The sequence below is a fragment of the Tachyglossus aculeatus genome, chromosome 14 (assembly GCF_015852505.1).
Source record: "Tachyglossus aculeatus isolate mTacAcu1 chromosome 14, mTacAcu1.pri, whole genome shotgun sequence".
Lineage (NCBI taxonomy): Eukaryota > Metazoa > Chordata > Mammalia > Monotremata > Tachyglossidae > Tachyglossus > Tachyglossus aculeatus.
In genome coordinates, this window is record NC_052079.1 from 49,129,391 (window position 1) to 49,151,079 (window position 21,689).

At 54.9% G+C, this 21,689-nt stretch overlaps 2 protein-coding genes across 2 annotated transcripts in view; both read right to left on the reverse strand.

The window, feature by feature from the left end:
* Positions 1 to 954: 954 nt before the first annotated feature.
* MFNG (MFNG O-fucosylpeptide 3-beta-N-acetylglucosaminyltransferase) lies at positions 955 to 13,698 on the reverse strand. The gene is made up of 8 exons (XM_038756405.1): positions 13,004 to 13,698; positions 6,806 to 6,854; positions 6,054 to 6,156; positions 4,384 to 4,537; positions 3,464 to 3,549; positions 2,728 to 2,893; positions 2,231 to 2,316; positions 955 to 1,446 (listed from the first exon to the last, which is right to left on the reverse strand). The coding sequence occupies exons 1-8, from the start codon at positions 13,304 to 13,306 to the stop codon at positions 1,380 to 1,382; spliced, it is 1,014 nt and encodes a 337-aa protein (XP_038612333.1). The 5' UTR covers positions 13,307 to 13,698; the 3' UTR covers positions 955 to 1,379.
* A 3,018-nt stretch (positions 13,699 to 16,716) lies between these two features.
* Positions 16,717 to 21,689, reverse strand: part of CARD10 (caspase recruitment domain family member 10) — a 28,113-nt gene continuing 23,140 nt past the window's right edge. Inside the window, exons 16-21 of the mRNA XM_038756882.1 lie at positions 20,883 to 20,952; positions 19,706 to 19,805; positions 19,179 to 19,337; positions 18,794 to 18,909; positions 18,129 to 18,244; positions 16,717 to 17,601 (exon numbers count right to left, since the gene is read on the reverse strand). Coding sequence (XP_038612810.1) covers positions 17,394 to 17,601; positions 18,129 to 18,244; positions 18,794 to 18,909; positions 19,179 to 19,337; positions 19,706 to 19,805; positions 20,883 to 20,952 — 769 coding nt within the window. The 3' untranslated portion in view covers positions 16,717 to 17,393. The remainder of the gene's footprint in view (positions 17,602 to 18,128; positions 18,245 to 18,793; positions 18,910 to 19,178; positions 19,338 to 19,705; positions 19,806 to 20,882; positions 20,953 to 21,689) is intronic.

Sequence of the window (21,689 nt, forward strand, 5' to 3'; positions counted from 1 at the left end):
GAGTGGGTTCTATCTAAAACTGAGCACAGTTCACCCGCTGGGTGTAGTTGGGGTGGGATTCCCCACAAAGGCACATTTCTCAACCTCCTTGAAAATAAGACTCTGGGTTGAAAACCTATAATGATCTTTTTCTTTTCTTTTCTTTTCTTTTCTTTTCTTTTCTTTTCTTTTCTTTTCTTTTTTCTTCTTTCCTTTTCTTCCTTTCTTTTTTCCTTTCTTTCCTTTTCTTCCTTTCTCTTTCCTTTTCCCTTTCTTCCTTTCCTTTTCTTTCTTCCCTTTTCTTCCTTTCCTTTTCCCTTTCTTCCTTCCTTTCTTTCCTTTTCTTTCTTCCCTTTTCTTCCTTTCTTTCTTTCCTTTTCCCTTTCTTCCTTCTTTCCTTTCTTCCTTTCTTTTTTCTTTCTTTCCTTTTCCCTTCCTTCCTTTCTTTCCTTTTCTTTCTTCCCTTTTCTTCCTTTCTTTCTTTCCTTTTCCCTTTCTTCCTTCTTTCCTTTCTTCCTTTCTTTTTTCTTTCTTTCCTTTTCTTTTTCTTCCTTCCTTCCTTTCTTTCCTTTTCTTTCTTTCCTTTTCTTTTTTCTTTCCTTCCTTTCCTTTTCTTTTTCTTTCTTCCTTTCCTTCCCTTTTCCTTTCTTTCTTCCTTTCCTTCCTTTCCTTTTCTTTCTTTCTTCCTTTCCTTCCTTTCCTTTTCTTTCTTTCTTCCTTTCCTTTTCTTTTTCTTTCTTTTTCTTCCTTTCCTTCCTTTCCTTTTCTTTTTTTCTTCCTTTCCTTCCTTTCCTTTTCTTTTTTTCTTTCTTTCTTCCATTCCTTCCTTTCCTTTTCTTTTTCTTTCTTTCTTTCTTCCTTTCCTTCCTTTCCTTTTCTTTTTCTTTCTTTCTTCCTTTCCTTCCTTTTCTTTTCTTTATCTTTCTTTCTTCCTTTCCTCCCTTTCCTTTTTCTTTCTTCCTTCCTTTCCTTCCTTTCTTTTTCTTTCTTTCTTTCTCTCGTTCTTTGTCTCTTCCTCTTTCTCTTCCCCCCACCTCTCGTTTCTGCCCTGCAGAGTTCAGTGAGGCCGGGAGTCGGGGTGAAGCAGCCGAAGCCCCCGGCCCCAGCCCGCACCCATTGAATCTTGGCTCCGGAGCACCTGGGCCGGGAAACGCTCCATCCGACTCCGGAGCCTCCGCAATGGGGCAGTCCTCTGCCGTCGAACTTCTCCGGGGCCGGACGGCTCCTCCCCCGAACCCAGGGCCCAGAAGGCTGCGTGGGAACTGGGGGCCTCCCAGGGCGGCCGGACAGCGCTGCGGGGTCTGAGCCCGGTGGACCACGACTCCTCGTCCCCTTCTCCTCCACGGGATGGTGGGGTGGTGGGTGACTTGCTTGACCTTTGCTTCAGGGAGGATCAGGGGTCACCGGATGAGCGGCTGTGGGCACCACGCAGTGTCAGGGTAGAGAAGGCAGTGGAGGGACCGGAACCTGAGGAGAGAGGTTGAAATCCAGAGCATCCCTAAAGGAGGACCAGGATAATAATAGTAATAATAACAATAACAACAACTGTGGTATTTGTGAAGCACTTACTATGTGCCGGGCACAGTACTAAGCACTGGGGTAGATACAAGCAAATCGGGTCTGTCCCACATGGGGCTCACCCTCTTAATCCCCATTTTACAGATGAGGTAACTGAAGCACAGAGAAGTGAAGTGACTGGCCCAAGGTCACACAGCAGATAAGTGGCGCAGCTGGAATTAGAACCCAGGTCTTTCTGACTCTCAGGCCCATACTCTATCCACTAGGCCATGCCGCTTCCCTGGATGGGGGTGGGGGAAGGATTACCGTCTACTGGAGGCCAAGCCAGGACCACGTGGGACCATGACTGGCTTTCTAACCTTGGACAGTGACGACTCAATGCCAGGGTTCTCCAGGGACAAGAGGGGGAAAGTGATCCTTTGACCACAGCTCCTCCAGAAACCCCTACGCTGCCCTCCGCCTACCACCTTCCCATCCTGCCCAGTACCACCACCAACTCGGACCCACCCTACCCTCTAGCACCCCTTCCCAGGTCCCTACCCATCCTCCCTACAGTTCCCAGCACCCTAACTTCCCTCATTCATTCATTCAATTGTATTGCGCGCTTACTGTGCACAGAGCACTGCACTAAGCACTTGGGAGTACATCACAACAATAAACAGACATATTCCCTGCCCACAAGGAGCTTACAGCCCCCTCCCTTTACCTGGACTGGCCCAGGCTCATCACTCACCTGGAGGGATCCTCCTGCTGGGAGAAGGGGCCCAGAATCTCGATGATGTTGAGTTTCTCCTCAAAGACCCCATAGCTGAGTGTAACCTGAAGCGAGGAAAAGCAGATATGTTCCAGGTAAGGGAGAGGTGATGAACATAAGACGGCAGTGGGAGAAAGAAGAACAAAGCATAGTGAGTTGAGCTTGAAAGGAACAAAGGGTGTGAGCTAGTGTGTAGTGCGAGAAGAGAGTAGATAAATCAGAGGGAGAGTTACCAGTTACCTCATCTGTAAAAAGGGGATTAAGACTACTGAGCCCCATGTGGGATAGGGACTGTGTCCAACCTGATTACCTTGTATCTACCCCAGTGCTTAGAACAGTGTCTGGCACATATTAAGCGCTTAAAAAATACCATAAAAAAGTAAAGGTGTTCTGGAGGCAGGAGGAGATGCGAGGTTGGAGAGAAGGAAGATTTGGGAGCAGTTGAAGCGCAGCACTCCTTCGTCTCCATCCCTCACCTGCTGCGGGAGCTGTGGGGTCCGGAGGAGCTGCAGATTCTCCAGGTGGGAGTGGAAGAGGGGGCTGGGCAGCAGGCGCCCCCCGAGCTTGCACTCGACGATGTAGCCCACCGTGCAGTCATCCGGCAGGCGGATCAGAGTCGAGGTGTTCTGGAAACGGGGGCCGCTGCGAGGAGGTGGGAGGCTTAGGGCTCGGGGCCTGAGGGGGCCGGGGAGGGCCCGGTCCACTGGCTGAGCTGGGTCCGGGGGGAAGGGCAGGGCCAGAAAGAGGGTCCCGGGTGGGGAGGAATAAGGGAGGGAGGGGGCATTTTCAGGCGGTGGATGTCTGCCCTTCTGAGGCCCCTGGCTTACATGTAACTGGAGCTCCTTGCACGTGTATTAACATGTGCTCTGGGGTGCACACGAGCCTGCCCATTCGTCGCTATTCACCCGCTGTACAGACAGGCCCATAAGGACTTCCATACATACCAGCTGGCGTATGGTGGTGCCCATAGACCACTCCACCTCAGAATTAGCGAGACCCCCATAAAAGGTCACTCTCCCATCTCCAGAGTGCCCTGCTTTGGTGATTTCTCTCACCCAGCCCCTTCCGATGATCTTCACCAAATTCCTAGCTCCCACCCAAATCCCTCCTGCTGCAGTGTGAGACACCCAAGGGAATTGATGGAATACAGAACCTGTGACTCTGTGGCCAACCCAGCCGGGCCCGCACCGTTCACATGGCCACGCCACTCACCTGGCCCATGGTACCATCTTGGTAGCCAATCGGCGACTGATGCAGAAGCCGGCCCCTCCGGTGGCAAACCAAAAGCGTACAAGCTTCTAGAGGGAGAAGGCCAGAGGAAAGGGGGTGGGTGAGTGGCCCACCTGGTGGCCCACCCCCACGAGCCTGGGTCCCCCTGCCCCGTCAGGCTAGCGGGGATGCCCACTCCTCTCTACCGCCTGCCCCTCTTGGCAGAGCCCAGCACCAGCCTGAGCCCGGGGAAGAAGGATTTGGTCTGCTCCAGAGACCCACATGGCCAGCCAGAGAGCTGAGTCTTTCCTGAGGGGTCCTCATGGGCAGTAGCTGGACCCACCCTGGGCTGAGGATGAAGGCAAAGATGGTCAACCACAGGTACACCCAAGGATAATTCCAGGTTCAACCCAGACCTAGTAAATTGAGACCCCAAGATCCCATCTTCCCTCTTTCCCACTTTCGCAGGTTCCTGGCCTGGCTCCTGGCCTGCATCGGAAAGGTCAGGCCCTGGGGGGGCTATCTGGGGGTCTAGGACCCCTCTGGACTGGACTCAAGGATGGGGAGAAATGGTCAGCTTGGGAGGCAGGCCGGCCTGCCGGATCTTTCCAGGGAGTCAGTCAGTCAATTGCATTTATTGAGCACTTAGTGCAGAGCACTGTACTAAGCACTTGGGAGAGTATGCTATAACAATGAACAGACACATTCTCTGCCCACAGCAAGCTTACAGGGAGGTGGAAGAACTCTCAGAAGATGGGCTGCCCAGCCCAGGGGGACCCACCATCTCTGGGAGAGAAGCCCTGCCTAAAAGCCTTGGAGGGGCAGCCCCAGATTCCAAAATGCCCAGGCCTCCCTCTCCCACAGGAGCTCCCAGTCAGTTACAGACCTCCCCGGCCTGAGGGGCAGGGAAGGGAGGGACGAACCGTGCGATTTTGGGGCAGCGGTTCCGAAGCCCGGATGGGCCGGTTCAGGCTGGGTTTGCCGACATAGACGTCCCAGGACGGGGAGTAGGAGGACAAGAGTTTCAGCAGGGCTTGTGGGTTCAGGTAGTTGTCATCATCCAAGTGGCAGAACCAGCTGGAGGAAGAAGGTCACAGTGAGTCCCGACAGGAAGTGGTCAAGGAGCCATGGTGGGGGATGGGGCGATAAGAGAGAGATAAAATACCAGGGGACCGGTAGGCATAACACATACTGTATATGGCCTAATTCATTCATTCATTCAATCATATTTATCGAGCGCTTACTGTGTACAGAGCACTGTACTAAGCGCTTGGGAAGTACAGGTTGGCAACATATAGAGATGGTCCCTACCCAACAGTGGGCTCACAGTCTAGAAGGGGGAGACAGAGAACAAAACAAAACATATTAACAAAATAAAATAAATAGAATATATACAAGTAAAATAAATAGAGTAATAAATATGTACAAACATATATACATATATACAGGTTCTGCGGGGAAGGGAAGGAGGTAAGGCGGGGGGAATGGAGAGGGGGAGGAGGGGGAGAGGAAGGAGAGGGCTCAGTGTGGGAAGGCCTCCTGGAGGAGGTGAGCTCTCAGTAGGGCCTTGAAGGGAGGAAGAGAGCTAGCTTGGAGGATGTCAGGAGGGAGGGCATTCCAGGCCAGGGGGAGGACGTGGGCCGGAGGGTCGATGGCAGGACAGGCGAGAACGAGGCACGGTGAGGAGGCTAGCGGTAGAGGAGTGGAGGGTGCGGGTTAGGCTGGAGAAGGAGAGAAGGGAGGTGAGGTAGGAGGGGGCAAGGTGATGGACAGCCTTGAAGCCGAGGGTGAGGAGTTTCTGCCTGAGTTTCTCACGTGGGGCTAGCAGTCTTCATCCCCATTTTACAGGTGAGCTGACTGAGGCACAGGGAAGTTAAGTGACTTGCCCAAGGTCATACAGCAGACAAGTGGAAGAGCCAGGATTAGAACCCACGACCTTCTGACTCCCGGGCCGGTGCTGTATCTACTACAGCATGCTGCTTCCCTCCCCCATCATCATTAGCCTGGCCAAGCCCAGCCCATCCCTCCCAACCTAGCTCCTCCCTGCCACATATCCAGTCCATCTAGCCATTCATTCATTCATTAAATCATATTTATTGAGCACTTACTTGTGCAGAGCACTGTACTAAGCACTTGGGAGAGTACAATATAACAATGAGAATAAACAGACACGTTCCCTGCCCAGTCACACCAGCCAGTCCAGCCAGGCAAGCAGGAAGCCAGCCCTAACTGGAAGACTGGAGGAGGAAGCAGCAAGGGGGAAGTGGGCAGTTTTGTGATGATGATGATGTTATTTGCTAAGCGTTTACTATATGCCAAGCACTGTTCTAAGCACTGGGGTAAATACAAATTAATCAGGTTGGACCCAGTCCCTGTTCCACATGGGGCTCACACTCTTAATTCCCATTTTTCAGATGAGGTAATTGACGCACAGAGAAGTGAAGTGATTTGCCCAAGGTCACACAGCAGACAAGTGGCAGAGCTGGGATTAGAACCCAGGTCCTTCTGACTCCCAGAGACTGTGTTCAACCCATGGCACATAGTAGGCGCTTAACAAATACCACAATTGATTATTTTTTATCCATCCACTTACCTCAGTCCACTGGCCAAGAAGGCATCGAACTCGGCCGCCATCTTGCAGGACAGGGCCGGGTGGCTGTGTTCGGCGGGGCAGTTGGTGACCACAAAGTGGGCCCCTGAGGAGAGGCAGTGAGAGTCAAGCAAAAGGGAAGGCTTCCACCCCGAGGACCTCCACCTCAACTGGAGGAAGGGGCAGTGTGGACTTTCACCTTAACCCCACCCTTCCCTCACCTCCCAGGACCGGCCCTGACCCTAATCTGGCCCCTTTTAGGGCCAAAGGGAAATTCAATAATAATAATAATAATAATAATGGCATTTATTAAGTGCTTACTTGTGCAAAGCACCGTTCTAAGCGCTGGGGAGGTTACAAGGTGATCAGGTTGTCCCATGGGGGGCTCACAGTCTTAATCCCCATTTTACAGATGAGGTCACTGTGTTCTCAAAGTCACACAGCTGACAATTGGTGGAGCCAGGATTTGAACCCATGACCTCTGACTCCAAATCACAGGCTCTTTCCACTGAGCCACACTGCTTCTCCAACCATCCAAGTCACCCCTCTACCCAAAAACACCCAGAATCCCAGTTCCAAATTCAAGGAGGGGCTGGGCAGTCATTGGGAGAACCCAAAAACCTCACCTTCCCTGAGGGTCACTCCCCCTGACCCCATCCCAGGGCAGGGTCTGGACCAAGAGCTACTGAGACAACCCCCCCGCCTCTGTGAGAGATGAGTCTTCCCAGACTCGGCCCGTCCTAGTGCAGAATTACCCAGTCTCTCCTGTAAGGCTTCGTCTTCTCCATCTGTGAAGATGTACGTCTGAGCGGGGACAGGCAGACAGACATCCGTTATTTGGAGGGCCGTTACCAGCCCGACTTCCTGAGACATCACCAACAACCCAGACACTCACGTGGTTTTTATAGGCACACAGGATCTACACGCCATCTTCACTGGTGTACACCTCCCACCTCCACCCCCCACCCCCCCACACACACAAACACACACACACACAAATCTTTGATAAACTCCAAAGAGTTATTCGAATTTCAGTAGGCGCACAAACACACACACTCAATTACACACCAGACTTTATTGGAAGGACTACACAGAACACTTATAGCTACACATCTCGCCAACACACATTACAATCCGCTAAACTGTAAACTCCTGGCGGGCAGGGTTAACAATAATAATAATAATAATAATAATGATAATGGCATTTGTTAAGTGCTTACTATGTGCGAAGCACTGTTCTAAGCACTGGGGGAATACAAGGTGATCAGGTTGTCCCAAATCAGGTTGTCCCACGTGGGGCTTACAGTGCTAATCCCCATTTTACAGATGAGGTAACTGAGGCTCAGAGAAGTTAAGTGACTTGCCCAAGGTCACACAGCAGACATGTGGTGGAGCCGGAATTCGAACCCATGACCTCTGACTCCCAAGCCCATGCTCTTTCCACTGAGCCACGCTGGGGATCAGATCTACTACCTCAATTGTACTCCCCGTAAGGGCTCAGTCCAGTGATCTGTGCAGAATCAGGATTTAATAAATACTACTGATTGATACAGACACCCATGTACATTTTCCAGGTTCACATTCAGTCAGTCAGTCAGTCGTATTTACTGAGCGCTTACTGTGTGCCGAGCACTGTACTAAGCGCTTGGGAAGTACAAGTTGGCAACATACAGAGATGGCCCCTACCCAACAACAAAACATGTGGACAGGTGTCAGGTCGACAGAACAAATAGAATTAAAGCTAGATGCACATCATTAACAAAATGGATCTACCCAATTCCACACATTCATTTCATTCATTCAATCGTATTTATTGAGCATTTACTGTGTGCAGAGCACTGTACTAAGCGCTTGGGAAGTACAAGTTGGCAACATATAGAGATGGTCCCTACCCAACAGTGGGATCACAGTCTAGAAGGGGGAGAAATGTACCTAAGCTTCCCAGCTCCAGCATCCCCTGTCTACATACGCACTCTCCCGGTCTGCACAATCCCCCAGCCCCCACTGAGCCAGGCTCCGGCTCTCTCCCTGAAGGTCAGCCGGATTTCTGGCCTTGCCTCTCCTCTCTAATCCCCTTCCCCCGAACTCGCAGCTGGCACTCCTCGGGGAGGGACCCTGGCCCCCTCTACTCCTTCTCAATCTCTCAGCTCCCTCCTTTTCCTCTTCCATGGTTGTTTTTGGAATAATTAATCCCCACCCAGCCCAGCCCTTGGCCAGTGAGAGGCTCAGTCAGCCCCAGTGCCGGTCCCCCGCCAATTGTCAGCTGTGTGACTTTGGGCAAGTCACTTCTCTGTACCTCAGTAACCTCATCTGTAAAATGGGGATTAAGACTGTGAGCCCCCTGTGGGACAACCTGATCACTTTTTAACCTCCCCAGCGCTTAGAACAGTGCTTTGCACGTGGCTCAGTGGAAAGAGCACGGGCTTTGGAGTCAGAGGTCGTGGGTTTGAATCCCGGCTCCGCCACATGTCTGCTGTGTGACCTTGGGCAAGTCACTTAACTTCTCTGAGCCTCAGTTACCTCATCTGTAAAATGGGGATTAAGACTGTGAACCCCACATGGGACAATCTGATCACTTTGTATCCCCCCCAGTGCTTAGAACAGTGCTTTGCACATAGTAAGCGCTTAACAAATGCCAACATTATTATTATTATTATTTGCACATAGTAAGCACTTTATAAATGCCATTATTATTATTATTATTATTATTACTTGTGCTTTGGGAGCCCCCACCTCTAATGAGGAAGCCCTGCATTCTGCTCCCCACCCCCCCAATTCATTCATCCATTCATTCAATCGTATTTATTGAGCGCTTACTGTGTGCAGAGCACTGTACTAAGTGCTTGGGAAGTACAAGTTGGCAACATATAGAGACAGTCCCTACTCAACAGCGGGCTCACAGTCTAGAAGGGGGCATCACACCCTGATGCCCGCTGTGTGACCCCAGACCCGTCCCTCCCTGCATCTGGGTCTCTGTTCCCCTGGTCACTTCCCATAAATAGGATCTCACTTCTCCTCATTCACTCGTGCCCAATCACAGAAAGGTAAACAGAGGCAGGCAAGGGGAAGGGGAGTGACCGAAGAGACCAGGGGGCAGTGCAGGATGATCCATGACTACACTTGGTGGAGGGGGCAGCTCTGGAGACGGGGCAGAGGGAAGGACTGGGTTCCCAATTTCCATGCTCTTTAATGGCATTTATTAAGCACTTACTATGTGCAAAACACTGTTCTAAGTTCTGGGGAGGTTACAAGGTGATCGGATTGTCCCACGGGGGGCTCACAGTCTTAATCCCCATTTTACAGTTGAGGTAACTGAGGCACAGAGAAGTTGAGTGACTTGCCCAAAGTCACACAGCTGACAAGTGGCGGAGCTGGGATTTGAACCCATGACCTCTGACTCCAAAGCCCATGCTCTTTCCACTGAGCCATGCTGCTTCCCCCATGTGAGCGGGACACGAAGAATGAGAAGCAGCGTGGCTTAGAGGGTAGAGCACAGTTCTGGGAATCAGAAGGACCTGGGGTTTAATCTCAGCTCCACAGCTCGCCTGCTGTATGACCTGGGGCAAGTCACTTCAGTTCTGTGTGTCTCAGTTACCTCATCTGTAAATTGGGGATTAAGACTGTGAGCCCCCTGTGGGACATGGATTATGTCCAATCTGATTAACTTTTATCTACCTCAGTGCTTAGTTCAGTGCCTGGCACATAGTAAGCGCTTAACAGATACCTTAAAAAAAAAAAATGAAGGGGCTTTACCAGCCCCATGTGCCATTGTCTTTTGGCTGAGAATGTGTCTGTTTATTGTTGTCTTGTACTCTCTCAAGCGCTTAGTACAGTGCTCTGCACACAGTAAGAGCTCAATAAATACAAATGAATGAGTGAATGAGTGAAAACCAGGGCTTGGTTCTTTGGATTTCCCAGTTTGAGGGAAGGGAGTGTCAAGGTCAGGCACTGGGAAGGCCTTGAGGCCCAGCCGTCCCCTCAGTGAGTCTTCTGTAGGTGAGGGACCGTATCTGACCTGACCTGATTACCTACTGTCTATCCTAGCTCTAAATACAGTGCCTGGTACATAGTAGTCGCTTAACAAATGCCACAGTTATTATTAGGAGGGAGGGCAGAAGAGGGAGGATGGAGGGAAGGGGAGGAGGGAGAGAGGAGGGAGGGGCCCCAGCATTAGCAGACTTGTCAAAGGGCAGCCCAACAACAAAGAGAGGAAACCAGCCGCTCTGGGCCAAGGGAGACCAGTGAAAGGAGAACATCTGCTCCTGAGGATAGAGTCTGTCTGCCCCGCGCCCCCACCCCACCCCACCCCACCCAAAGACTGGGGGCGTGCGGGGGGAGGAGGAGGAGGAGAAAGGCTTCCCTCGAGCGGAAAACAGGCTTCCCAGTCTCCAAAGCAGCCTAGCGGGTGGGCAACTGACCAACACAAGCGTCCCACTATACAATTCCCCACCTGCTGACCGGGGCACTTAACACAGCGCCTACTGGACTGGGGGAGGGGCTGGGGGTGAGTCAGGGGGCTCCGCTCTGAGGCATTAACTCCTGGAAGCCTTGGGGCGGGCCTGGAGGCCTCAGAGCCTGAGCAGGCCTCCTCTGGAAGGCAGAAACCTGGGCACCCGGCCCCACGACCCCCTCACACCTTGTTCCTGGACAGAAGAGGCCGGGATGATAGGGGAAGAGCTCAGAAGTCACTCTGGGGATGGACTCCAGGGCCCAAGGTGTCAAGCAGATTAGGAGCAACCTATCCCTCTCCGCTAAGCCCTCTTATCATCCTATAATCTTATCATGTAATCATATTTATTGAGCGCTTACGATGTGCAGGGCACTGTTCTAAGCGCTTGGGAAAGTACAAGAGAATTAGCAGACCTATTCTCTGCCCATAACAAGCTCTAAGCTTCCTCCCCCTTCAGAAGTCCACAGGTCCTGGGAAGGGGCCCTCTGGGGACCACCCCTCCCAAGGGGGACCAGACAGTCCAAGAGGCCACTGGGAAGTGTCTGAGGAGCTGAATTCTCAAGGCCGCATGTGAGGTTCCAGGAAAGGATTAAACCAGGGGAATGAGCCAGGACCCCAGCCTGCTCAGAGGCAGCATCCAGTATCTGCCCCTGCCCAGGGGAGTGACAGGTCACCTCCTGGCTATCACCCTTCCCCTTCATCCAGTACTGAGCACCCCTAGGGAGCCTGGGAGCCCCCAGCCAGGAGGCCCAGAGAGGGACAGGAAGAATTTTCCCTCCACAGTCCCGGTGACTGGGCCAGTCCCTTCTCCTGACTGGAGGCCAGACCAAGGGTCCCTAAAGCATCCCAGAGACAGACAGCAGGGAGGGGTGGGGATCTGTGGAAGAGATAGTCTGCTTCACTCTCCAGCCCCCAACAGGCGAGGGTACATGGGGAAGTACAGTACTGCAGGCCCTCGGAAATGACCCCCACAGGAAACGCAGGAGGGTGGCGGCAACGTGGCTTCCGCCCGCCCCGACTCGGCCCCCTCCACAGCCCAGAGCAGACGCCAGGAAGTGCCAGGCAGGGGTGGGGGTAGTGGGGAGTCTGTTCCACTGGGTCCCGCTCCCCACAGGGCTTCCTTCCTTCTCTTCCAGCTCTCCCCTCCCCAACCAGAAGAACTACCCGACGTGGGCTGTGCCTATCCCCCACTGCCCTCTCTGAGAAACCCCTAACCAAAGGGGAACTTGGGGCCCTAGAATGGAGAAGCAAGCTCTGGACAGCTAGGCAGGGTCTTTATGAGTCAGTCCAAGTAGCGGGGGTTGCTCTTACCCCCCCCAACACCCCTTCTCATAAAGCCAACCCGATCACCCCCTATGCCGGGCAGAGGCAGGCAGTAGTCCCAGATCAGGTTGGGGGAGGGAAGGGAGAGAGAGAGGGCAAGTGGGTCTGGAGAGAGAGTCTGATCTGCAGGGGCAGCAGCTGAGGAGAACGGCTGCCTGAAACAAGAAGTGAACTGTCCCCAAACCTCAGGACTGCTAGCCTGGGATCCAGCTTAGAGACTGGGGAGGGGGAGACAGACAGAGACAGGCAGAGTGGCCACCCGGGAGGCAAAGCCCAGGGAGAAAGAACAGGGACAGAGAGCAGGACAAACCTGGGTCTACCAGTGAACCAAGCACCTTCCACGAGGCTCTGTGGTGTCCTCTTAGAAGAGGGAGAGGGTTCCCTAGGGGCACCGTATCCACAAAGCCAACAGAGCAACCTTAGCAGTAAGGCCCGGTCACCATAGGAGAACGAAGGCCTCGTTCGCCTCACTGTGCCTCGTTCTCACCCGTCCCGCCGTCGACCCCCAGCCCACATCCTCCCCCTGGCCTGGAATGCCCTCCCTCCCCACCTCCGCCAAGCTAGCTCTCTTCCTCCCTTCAAAGCCCTACTGAGAGCTCACCTCCTCCAGGAGGCCTTCCCAGACTGAGCCCCCTCCTTCCTGTCCCCCTCCTCCCCATCCCCCTGCCTTACCTCCTTCCCTTCCCCACAGCACCTGTATATATATTTGTACATATTTATTACTCTATTCTACTTGTACATATTTACTGTTCTATTTATTTTATTTTGTTAATACGTTTTGTTTTGTTGTCTGTCTCCCCATTCTAGACTGTGAACCCGCTGTTGGGTAGGGACCATCTCTATACGTTGCCAACTTGTACTCCCCAAGTGCTTAGTACAGTGCTCTGCACACAGTAAGTGCTCAATAAATATGATTGAATGAATGAATGAATACCTGGGAAGTGGAGGAGAGGGAAGGTAGGGTGTTCTGACATGCCTCCGGCTCTCCCTGGGGTATAGCGCTGGGAAACAAGGATATTCACCACCCTGTGCCCACCGCGCTTCCCAGCATTCCTGCCTCTGCCATGAGACAGCTCGGCCCAACGTCTCTCCTCTGCCCAGAGAAGCATCAGCAGACCAGGTCTACTGGTCCTCCGCCTCTAGATCCCTCTGAGCTCCAAGAGTCCTGTCCCGTTGGTACCTGCTTCCGGGCCCGGGATATCCAGGTGTCCAGCAGCAGTTCCAGGCGGGATTGGTGGAACCTCCTGGTGCTCTTGACGGCGATGAACACATCCCCGAGCGCCAGGCCCTTCGTCCCTTCTTGCCTGCCGTCGTCCTCGGTGGCCGTCGGAAGGGTCTTCCTCTGGTGCCCGGGGGTCCCCCAGTCCAGCCCCCGGGCTTCCCCTGGATCCCCTCGACCTTCCCGGTGCCTCACAGAGAGGAGCCCCACACACAAGAGGGTGAGGGAGAGCCCGGAGATGCCCCGGAGGACACGTGGCTGCATCCCTCCCTGGTGGATGGGGCGGACAGGCCCGGGCAGAGCGGTTGGGGCCCTGTCTTGGCCAGGCCTGATCGGTTCTTCAGAAGGGCAGGACTGAAGGGACGGGGGCACCCAGGCCGGCTGCTGGACCGAAGAGGGGTTAGTCACCCCAGGGGGACGGGATTGGGGGGCGGGACAGGCAGGCGGTGGCCTGAGGACCCCAGGTGAGGGGAAGGCGGGTAGATTGGAGAATCCAGCTCACCCCACGTCGTGCTGCCGTCAAGGAAGGGGTCCTGCCCTGCTCGGGTACCCTGCAGGCTGAAGAGGAGATGGTGGGGGTGGAGATGGAGGAGGAGGAGGAGGAGGGAGGACTGGGGCTGGCCCAGCAGCCCTGTGTCCGTCCCTTCGGCCGCCTTCCACCTGCTCTCGGCGCGCTGGGGCTCCGGACTCCGGGCTCCTCGGGGCCCGGCCCCGCCTACGGGGACGGGGCGGAGCCGCGGGGGCCCCGGAGCCCGGGGCACAGAGAGAGAGACAGAGAGATAGAGAGAGAGACAGAGACAGAGACAGAGAGAGGAGAGAGAGACCCTGCAGCCCACTGCCCACCGCCCAAGCAGCTGCTGACCTCCTGAAACGTCCCCTCCCGGGGGCGGGGACGGGAAACAGGAGAAGGGGACAGGGACAGGAGGAGAGAGCAGGGATCTGGTCTATCAACTCTATCGTATTGTACAATCCAAGCGTTTAGTACCCGCTACGGGCTAATAATAATTATAGTGTTGGTATTTGTTAAGCGCTTACTATGTTCTAAGCGCTGGGGTAGATACAAGGTAATCAGGTTGTCCCACGTGGGACTCACAGTCTTCATCCCCCTTTTACAGATGAGGGAACTGAGGCCCAGAGAAGTGAAGTGACTTGCACACCTGGCAAGTGTCAGAGCCGGGATTTGAACCCGTGACCTCTGACTCCAAAGCCCGGGCTCTTTCCACTGAGCCACGCTGCTTAGGTAGGCGTTCAATAAACACCGTTGATCCATTGATTGGGAGAAGAGGGAAGGGGGGGGAATAATAATAATGATGGTATTTGTTAGGCACTTACTATGTGCCAAGCACTGTTCTAAGCGCTGGGGGAAATACAAGGTAATCAGGTTGTCCCGTGTGGGGCTCATAGTCTTAAATCCTCATTTTACAGATGAGGTAACTGAAGCGCAGAGAATAATAATAATGGTATTTGTTAAGCACTTACTATGTGCAAAGCACTGTTCTAAGTGCTGGGGAGGATATAAGGTGATCAGGTTGTCCCACATGGGGCTCACACTCTTCATCCCCATTTTCCAAGTGAGGTAACTGAGGCCCAGAGAAGTTGTGTCTTGCCCAGAGTCACACAGCTGACAAGTGACGGAGTCGGGATTAGAACCCACGACCTCTGACTCCCAAGCCCGTGCTCTTCCCACTGAGCCACGCTGCTATCTCAGGTCCAATAGTCAGTCGTATTTGCTGCGTGTTTACTGTGTGTAGAGCACTGTACTAAGCGCTTGGGAGAGTACACTATACCAGACACGTTCCCTCCCCAAAATGAGCTTATAGAGTGCTCTCCAGTGCTCCAGGCACTCCAAAGGGGGTTCCAGCGGCTTTTTGAACCCCACCCCCTCCAATTCACCCCCTCCCCAGCTTACTTCCCAGCTTCATTCCAAGAACCCAGGAGGCTGGGGTCCCCTACTGCCCCTCCCCACCCCCAGGGGCTCAATTCCCCCCAGCAGGGTGTGGGAAACTTCTGCTGCTGGCCGGGGTGGATGGTTAACAAAACCTCAGGCCTCTGGCCCTGCTCTTGACTATAGGCGATTGGGGTCAGATGCTGCTACAGGGCTGGTGGCACTGATGGGGCTCCTAGGGGGTGGGAGTTACCCCCCCCCCCGGGGGGGGCTCATCCAGGAGGGGCCGGTCCTTGGCTCCAAGCTGGACACTGGGAAGGGGCAGTGCAGACTATCCCAACACTCCGCTCTGATTGAGCCCATCTTACCCGGAGATGGTCCAGGAATGGCCCCAAGCTGGAAGGAGGGAGAGAGATGACTGGCAGGCCACTGGCCTGCTCCAAGGACCCTCTGCCCACCGGGAGAAGGGGAGGCACCCCCTGGACAGAGTGGGGCCTTAGGGCAGGATAATAATACTAATAATAACTGTGGTATTTATCAAGTGCTTACTATGTGACAGGCACTGTACTAAATGCTGAGGTGGATACAAGCCAGTCAGGTTGGACACAGTTCCTGTCCCACCTGGGGATCACAGTCTTAACCCCCATTTTACAGAAGAGGTATTGAGGCACAGAGAAGTGAAGTGATACGCCCAAAGTCTGGAAGCAGTCAAGGGGCAGAGCCAGGATTAGAGCCCAGGTCTTTCTGATTCCCAAGCCTGTGTTCTATTCCCTCCAACCCAGTAGAGCAGCTGGTGGCCCCAGGACAATGGGCCATTCTGGCTCAGATTCCCATTCCATCCGACCCGTTGACTTGTCCCCTTACATGGCTCTGGCTGCCTGGAGGAGGAGGCAGAGAAATACGGCCCCCAACCCCCACCCTTCTGGTTAGAGATAGACCACTGAACACCCCACCCAGCTCGCCACAGGCCTACTTCCTCCGAAACCATTTAGGCACCACCCAAGCTACCGAACATCCGAACAACATCCAATAAACATCCCACTACCCCTCTTGGTACCCATCCAAATTGTCCCTGCCCCACCCAGTCACGCCAGGCTGCCTATGCCACACTCAGCAAAGCAGCACCACCCAAGAGCCCTCTGGTTCCCCCACCAGCTTGACTGGGAGGCCCCGGGAGGAACAGCTGTTCCGTCTCCCCAAGGCCCCTCATCCAGCCGAATCCAGCTGCTCACTCCAGGGCCGACCCGGAGACCGTCCCCCAAAGGCGTCTCCCCAACTCCCAATCTCCTCTCCCTTCCCTCCTCCGGTCTGAGAGCTGTCGGCCTGGCCAGGAGGGGAGGGAGGTTGAGGGGTCCGGGGCTGGGTAAGGTGATCCCAGCCCCAGCCTCCCTCTTTGTTCCCGCCCTGAGGTCTGGGCCCAGATGGCAGGCATGGTGGAGGGCGGGAGGGTAACTCGAGAGGCCACGACCAGGCGGAGCAGACCTAAAAGGCGGCAGATATTGGAGACCCACCCGGCGGGGGCAAGGGACTGTGAGCCCGCTGCTGGGTAGGGACCGTCTCTATATGTTGCCAACTTGTACTTCCCAAGCGCTTAGTACAATGCTCTGCACACAGTAAGCGCTCAATAAATACGACTGAATGAATGGGGACCAGGGTCGGAGGAGGGGAGAGGATCTGGAGGAGGAGGGAGGCCAGGGAGAGACAGACACACATCCCCCGTGGGAGGGATGGCGGAGAGCAGACAGGCGTTGGTTTCCATTACAAATGGTATTTAATTTTCTTTTATGTGCAGCTCTTCAATAAAGAGGCCCAGTTAATAATTTATACACAATAAAGACTACAGTTACTGCAGAGAAAGGAAGGCTTCCAATCTCCGCCAGGCGTCACCGGGGACTGGAGAGCGTGAGCGTGTGCGGGAGTGGGGCCGGGAGGTGAAGTTGCAGGGGAGTGTGCATGTGGGGGAAGCGGCAGGGACCACGTGCGGACCCGTCTCCACATCCGTAGGGGAAAGCTCCTATGAGAGTTGGCGTCTCCGCGGGAGAGGGATGCGAGCGGAGCAGGGGAGGGAACCCTTCTAGATCTGAGCTGCAGGGCGGGTGGGGCGGAGGGAGACAGTGCCCAGACGGGCAGATGGCAGGGAGGCGGAGAAGCAGACCAGTGGAGAGACAGAGAACACATTTACCCTTCACAGGTTTATCCTTAGCTTTCCCTGCTTCCTTCGGGCTCCTAGGCGGGAGAGGCTAAAGTGGAGGGGCCTCACACCCCTCTTCCACTCCTGTCCCCTTGGGGGAGATTCAGACATTCCCAATGGGAATAGCATTGGGTCCACCACCATCAGGTTTGGTGCTCTGGGGAGAGCAGGCGGCCCCCTCCTTGGTCTTCTGTGGGGGGCGAAGCAGCGAGTGAACGGGGTCCCCGCCGTCTTCAGAGCAGCTTGGAGGTGGGAGGGTTGGGGCCGGGCCCACGTCAGATCTCGCCGCTCTCCACCCACACCACGCGGGCCTGCTCCTGCAGGATGCGGCCTCGGACCACCTTGGCCAGCTCCTCGGCGTGGGACCAGGAGTGGGCGTCCACGCGGGCCCAGGAACAGGGTAGGCCCCACAGAGAGTGTTCCGTGCTGCGGCACTGCTTCAACAGCTCCGAGTCCCGCCAGCCCGGACGTCCCAGCAGGCTCCTGGACAGGGGTAGGGGACACGAGGCGGGGAGGGGGACAGAGCAACAGAGGCACAGAAAAAGATCGTGGGAGGAGGAAGGGGAGGGAGAGAGAGAGGTCATGGAGATTGGCCCAGCTAATAGTAATAATCATGACGGTATTTGTTATGCACTGTTCTAAGTGCTGGGGTGGGACTGAAGTAAATCAGATTGAACACAGTTCCTGTCCCATGTGGGGCTCACAGTCTCAATCCCTATTTTACAGATGAGGTAACTGATGTCTACAGAGATGAAGTGATTGGCCCAAGGTCAGACGGCAGTGATTAGAACCCATGACCTTGAGACGCCCAGGCCCGTGCTCTATCTATTGTGTCATACTGCTTCAGCCCCTCCCCTCTTCTACTTCCGCTCAGTCTCTCCACTCTTAAAATGCTGCCCAGCTCCCTTTCCTCTACCCTCGCATGCCACCCCACAGTCCAGTGCCAACCCCTATGCCTTTCATGGGCCCAGGCCCGACTCCCACCCCCGTCCCTGGAGCCCTGCCCCCACCTGACTCCACGGATGTTCTTCTCCGTCACCTCGACGTGGATGACGATGGGGTAGATTTCGTTCCTGACCAGCTCCCTCACACCCTGGGTGCCCAGCTCCAGCAAACAGTGCTTGTTCTGCAGGGCGGACACCAACGGGCTGACTTCCAAAGACACGGGCCCCCTCCCTCCATCCCCTTCCCTCTACCGAGGCCGGGGCCGACACAGCTGCCCGGCCTTGGGAGGTTGTGGCCGCCCGGGGTGGGGATGGAGGTCACAGCAAAGTTACCCGAGGCGGGTTCACAGCCGGAATTCAGCCTCCCTTCTCCACCCGCCAGGCCCAGTCAGCGGGGTCAGTGGCTTTGCCACCCCAGCCGGGTCCCTGGTGAACAGGAGTGGGAAGGATGGCTGAGAGCCCAGGGACCTGCCCCCACACCAGGGTGTCAGGATTCTTGGGTCCTGTCCCCAGCACCAACACTGCTGACATCTTTGAAGCACCTGGGGAAAGGAGCTTCTCTGCCCAGGGCCTCAGTTTCCCCTGGGCCAGAGAGCCAGGAAAGTCTGGCCCTGGATGCTGCTCCAGCCAAAACGGTATACGGGCAAATCCCTTCTCCATGGCAGGCCTTGGTTTCCCCATTCCTCCCCACCTCCTCTTCCCCTCCTGTGTTCACCCTAATCCTTCCGCACCTTTCCGATGGACTCCTGGATGGCCCGGATCCTCCCGCCTGGGCCTTGGGGGGCCGGTCGGGCTTTAGGGGCCCCCGGAGCGGAGGAGGCAGGTGGTTCCTCTCCAAAAAGGCTTTCTGCAGGAGGGGAAGGGGAGGGGTCATCCCAGATCCAGAGAGAGAAGAGAAGGGGGGATGAACAGGAGGGGTCAGGCAATGTGGGGGACGGACAGTTGTGGGGGGGATAGAGAGCCACGGAGGGGACAACAGACAGTGGTCAGGGGGACGGACATCAGTGGAGGGGGTGGGCAGAAGTTGAGGGGACGGCCTTCAGTGGAGGGGGAAGGGGGGACAGACAGTGGTCCCCCCTCCCACCCAACCCCTCTCCCCCTCAGCTTGGCCCTCACCGGCCGGGCACACGTGGAAATCCAGGCGTGACGTAGGCAAGTCCAGGAGGTTCCGGATGAGCCGTGGGGCCAGGCACTCCGGCGAGAGCACCACTGGGCGGGGGGCGGGCACAACCAGGGGCCGCACCAGGCTGTACGGCTTCAGGGGCCGGTCAGGCTCTGGGCGGGCGGGAGGCAGGCACAGCTGTTAGCTTTATACAAGAAGGCCCAGCCCCTCTTTCTCGCCCCCCTCAGACCCCAATGCCCTCCTCCCCTACTCTCTGGGACCCCCCCAAACCCTCTTCCCCACGAACCCCAGCATCTTCCTTCCCATGATCCCGTGCACCCTCCCTCCCCCATCCCCACAGAATCCCAGCACTTACCTGGCCCCAGATCCACCTTCCATTCTCTCTCCACCCACCTGCCCCCTCCACCCAACCCTAGCCTTGCCCCCTCTCATGCCCCACACAGAGCCCTGTGCCCTGGCCTGTGTGTCCGGACTCCGAGCCCCCGACCCTGACCCCAAGGGTCACCCCTCCACGGCTCACCGGGACAGGGCTCCGACAGCAGTGGCTCCGAAGACTCCCCCAGGCCTCCCAGGTGCTTGGGCTTCACGAGGCGCAGTTGATCCAAGGCCCGTTTCTTCAGCTGCAGAATTAGGGACGAGGATAGGTGGGCACCAGGAGAGGTTTGAGCCCAGATATGCCCCCACCCTAGAGGCCCAGGATGCTTGCAGCAGGGCAGAGATAAACGGCAATAGAGGGGGCCGGGGGAGCTAGGGACTCCATCTAGTTTAGGGGGGAGGGTCCTGCCCAGATCACCCTCAAACTTGGATTTATACCCTTCATTCACCCCACCCTCAGCACTAAGGCACTTATTCATTCATTCAATCGTATTTATTGAGCGCTTACTGTGTGCAGAGCACTATACTAAACGCTTGGGAAGTACAAGTCGGCAACATATAGAGACAGTCCCTACCCAACAACGGGCTCGCAGTCTAGAAGTGTACATATCCGTAACTTATTTACACTAATGTCTGTCTCCCCCTCTAGACTGTAAGCTCCTTGTGGGCAGTGAACATGTCTACCAACTCTGTTATACTGTCCTCTCCCAAGTGCTTAGTACAGTGTTCTGCATACCATAAGCACTCAAATACAATTGATTGATTGACTGATCACAATCAAGGAGGTGCCCAGACAGAGGTCCTAATCCCCTTGACAAGGGCTTGATGGAGATAATAATAATAATAATAGCATTTATTAAGCGCTTACTATGTGCAAAGCACTGTTCTAAGTGCTGGGGAGGTTACATGGTGATCAGGTTGTCCCACGGGGGGCTCACAGTCTTAATCCCCATTTTACAGATGACGTAACTGAGGCACAGAGAAGTGAAGTGACTCGCCCAAAGTCACACAGCTGGCAATTGGTGGAGCTAGGATTTGAACCCATGACCTCTGACTCCAAAGCCTGGGCTCTTTCCACTGAGCCATGCTGCTTCTCTAATAGCAGTATATCAGACTCTCCCACACAGCTAGCACTTGATTAATACCTTGTCTGACTGACTGTCCAGTAGCCAGCCCAGTCCAGAGAGAGGAGGCCAGCCAGACACGGGGAACGGGCAGGGGCCTACCACCCTCCACCATCATCAAGTGTTGAGGCGGTGCCCGCGGGGTGTCAGGCACAGCCACTCTCCACCGGCCCCATTCCCAGTCGAGCCCCAACTTACGTTACTCCGGTGGCTCCTGTGGCGACCAGAATGCAGGCACTTTTCCTGCATATCCAGGAGCTGCTGAGCTCTGCAAAGGAATGACATCCCATCAGAGGGTCTCCCGGACAGCAAGCGAGCAAGTCAACCCCAACCCCGGCCCCAAACCTTCAGTATCTCTCTCCCCTCCAGCCAAGCACACCTCTTTGCACTCCTCTCAGCTCCAGATCCTTCCCCAGTAGCTCCTCGTACCCAAGCTCAAGTCCTGATCCTCTCCTTCAAGTTCCTCCTTACTACTCACTTTCTCCAGGTGGTCCTCGGGATAAACTGGGAATGAAGGGCTTGCTGGTCTCTGCCGCTGCCCATTTCTAATGCTTTTCCTGCTGGCAGCTTCCCCCTGCCTTCTTCCTCCCTCTCCACTAAACCCCAGTCCACCTCTCTACTGATGTCTGTTTACTTGTACTGATGCATGTCTCCCCCCGTCTAGACTGTGAGCTCGTTGTGGGCAAGGCTTTATTGCTGTATTGTACTTTCCAAAGCGCTTAGTACAGTGCTCTGCACACAATAAGTGCTCAATAAATACGACAATGAATGAATAACTATGATTGAATGAATGAATGAACTGGAGGCCCCTTGGGCAGGGGCTCTGGGCTTTGTAGGGGGCATGGGGCAACAGAGACCTCAGACAACATTCATTATGAATGCCAACATTACTGCCATTATTAGTAACCATCGCCACCATGGTTAGCGTTACATTTTCATCTCAAAAACCTCCCAAGAGGAACAGCTGCCCACTATGAGGTCATTCAGAAGCAGCGTGGCTCAGTG

Excerpts from the sequence above, each read along its gene's own strand:
- MFNG (XM_038756405.1), bottom strand. The coding sequence starts at position 13,306 with ATGCAGCCACGTGTCCTCCGGGGCATCTCCGGGCTCTCCCTCACCCTC. Across the intron at positions 6,157-6,805 it reads AGCCTTACAGGAGAGACTGG|GGGCCCACTTTGTGGTCACC; the intron begins GTAATTCTGCAC and ends GCCTCTCCTCAG. Across the intron at positions 2,894-3,463 it reads AAGATGGTACCATGGGCCAG|CGGCCCCCGTTTCCAGAACA; the intron begins GTGAGTGGCGTG and ends ACCTCCTCGCAG.